Source organism: Micropterus dolomieu, linkage group LG20 (genome assembly GCF_021292245.1).
Source record: "Micropterus dolomieu isolate WLL.071019.BEF.003 ecotype Adirondacks linkage group LG20, ASM2129224v1, whole genome shotgun sequence".
In the NCBI taxonomy this organism is placed as follows: Eukaryota; Metazoa; Chordata; class Actinopteri; order Centrarchiformes; family Centrarchidae; genus Micropterus; species Micropterus dolomieu.
The window spans coordinates 36,962,651-36,965,182 of NC_060169.1; the positions used below are offsets into that span (position 1 = coordinate 36,962,651).

Genomic DNA, 2,532 nt, shown 5'->3' on the forward strand with positions numbered 1-2,532 from the left:
AGGCTTTTTTGTGCGTCTTGATACGATACATGTCCCCAGAAAATTTCGTACATGTAGGTTGAACGTGAACGAGGGGCTAATCATTTCCAATTTTCAAGGTGGCGCTAGCGAGTCATTTTGCCACGCCCATGTGCGAAACTTGTAGAATACGAAATTTTTCACCGGTTCTGACATGTTTGCAAATTTTGGTGAGTTTTCGAGTATGTTTAGGCCATGTCATTTGGGCCTACTTTGCAGAAAAAAAAAAAAAAAAAAAAAAAAATATAATCCGAGCAGATTCAATAGGGACCTCGCACGGTCGTGCTCGGGCCCTAATAAAAAAAACCCACGCAGCAGCAGCTCAGCCCTAAGTGGCACAAGGTGAGATATTTCATTTGGGGTCCTCCCAAGAAAATTGTACTTTTTCCAGTGACACATGTGCAATTTCACATCATTTGGGACCATTATTTTTATCATAATCACTGAAGAAATAGTTGGAAAAGCTAGAGCAGAAATGGACTAAACTTGCTAAAGAATTTGACTGGCGAGGGACTATAACCAATCGATTTTGGGAAAGTTATTTACTTTTAGTGTCCAGATCTTACAGATCCAGTCTGGATCTGTGGTTGCTAGCTAGTTACTTCCTATAAATTGAGCTAATGTTAAGTTACATAGCAGATGGTGGCTAGGCTACTGTCAGCTTCTCCTTTCTAAATGGAAGGGGGGACGTTGGCTAGCGCTAACTGGCTTCACTTTCCAAGCAGTTGGGGAAACAGACATACTTTCTTGGTCTTGAGAAGCTGACACGCTGTAACCGACACATACATTTACTGGCAGAATATTTCCCCCCACTTGCATTCACCGTCACTTTCCGCCGCTCAGACAAACACTCGCTATGCACATCCCGATTCTCTACAGGAGTTACGCTGCTCTTATAACAGCCCTGTCATGTTGATTTCTTTGAGGAATGAGGAGTGGAAGTTAGGCAAGCGTTGAGTGTTACCGTGGTCAACATTAGTGGCGTATTGATCAATGACCATGGGAAAATTTTGTATCGGCGGTCATAATTCCGGAGAATGAATATAGGGGAACTCCCAAGTGCTGATGTGAGGTGGGGGAGCACTGCAGCATATTTTTCGCAAGGAGCAAATGGTTAGAAGACCATGCAGCGCAGATCAGCAGTCGCAGCCCTGTGGAGAGGCACTGCTGTGTGAGTTTGTGGGTGTTACCCTGTATATCAGCCTGTAGGCCAGATGGAAGAGAGCCACCACTCGACCCCAGTTGATGCCATCAGCGAAGATGTTCCTGGCCACCTTCATGAAGATGTCCTGAGCACAGTTGCCTTGAACCTGGTTGATCAGTCTGGCAGGAAGAAATGAACAGATTCAAATGTATCAGAGTTCTTTGAAATGTGTGTTGCATCATAAGTTGTGTTCAGGTACACCGGTTTTAATACATACCATGTTGAAATATACTGATGATGTCAGTATATTTCAGTATCATTGCCGTCATTTTGAGATAGCAATGTCAACACAGCACAGCCCTGTAACCTTAGCACTTTGATTATAAATTGGTGTTTTGCATGTTTGTTAGTTCTGTTGCAGAGTCCAACAGAGGTGCAATCCAAGGCAAACATGGTGTGGGGTCATTTTACTATATTTCTAGAAAGATCTCAGGAACGCTTAATGAATTTCCATTCCATCTCAACACTACCAGCACTCATTAATATTACAATTTTTTTTTTATTACACTAATTCCTGCTATTTATCATAACATTTCTGTTAATGCTGTATAATACTGCTTTGTTGTTATTTATCTATTTATCGTTACACTTCTGTTATTACTGAAATATCCACATTTATTAAATTCTTAGATTTTTATACTTTCTGCTATCATTTCTATTCTTTTATCCCCTGACATGCAAGCAAGTATTTGTAAGGAAGAGTCTCCCCTCGGAGACTCCAAGTATTCTGATTCTGTTATATTACAGTTTACCATGATATTTTCAGCCACAATAACAGTAGCATGCACCTTTAGATGATGTAGAAATTTATCTGGTCTGTCATGATGGACATAGCCACTGCCTTATTTTGGTTCAGTGGGTGTCTGAACAAGATGGAAGTCTTTTTAAAATCGGTCAAATGTAATTCTGTCAGTGACTGAGGCTGCTCGAAAAAGTCCGTTAAGACTCTTCAGCTGATCCAGAATGCTGCAGCTCGTGTTCTGACAGGAACCAGGAAAAGAGATCATATTTCTCCTGTTTTAGCTTCTTTGCATTGGCTTCCAGTAAAATCCAGAATAGAATTTAAAATCATTTTTCTTACCTACAAAGCTCTTAATGGTCAGGCACCATCTTATCTTAAAGAGCTCATAGTACCTTACTACCCCACCAGAGCACTGCGCTCCCAGAATGCAGGGTTACTTGTGGTTCCTAGAGTCTCCAAAAGTAGACTAGGAGCCAGAGCGTTCAGCTATCAAGCTCCTGTCCTGTGGAACCAGGTTCCAGTTTGGGTTCAGGAGGCAGACACCATCTCCACATTTAAGAGTAGGCTT

General features: G+C 41.6%; 1 protein-coding gene across 1 annotated transcript in view; it reads right to left on the reverse strand.

Moving 5' to 3' along the window:
- zgc:153993 (uncharacterized protein LOC767645 homolog) overlaps positions 1-2,532 on the reverse strand; it is a 10,439-nt gene that overhangs the window by 4,285 nt on the left and 3,622 nt on the right. The window contains exon 4 of the mRNA XM_046033527.1: positions 1,209-1,341. Coding sequence (XP_045889483.1) covers positions 1,209-1,341 — 133 coding nt within the window. The remainder of the gene's footprint in view (positions 1-1,208; positions 1,342-2,532) is intronic.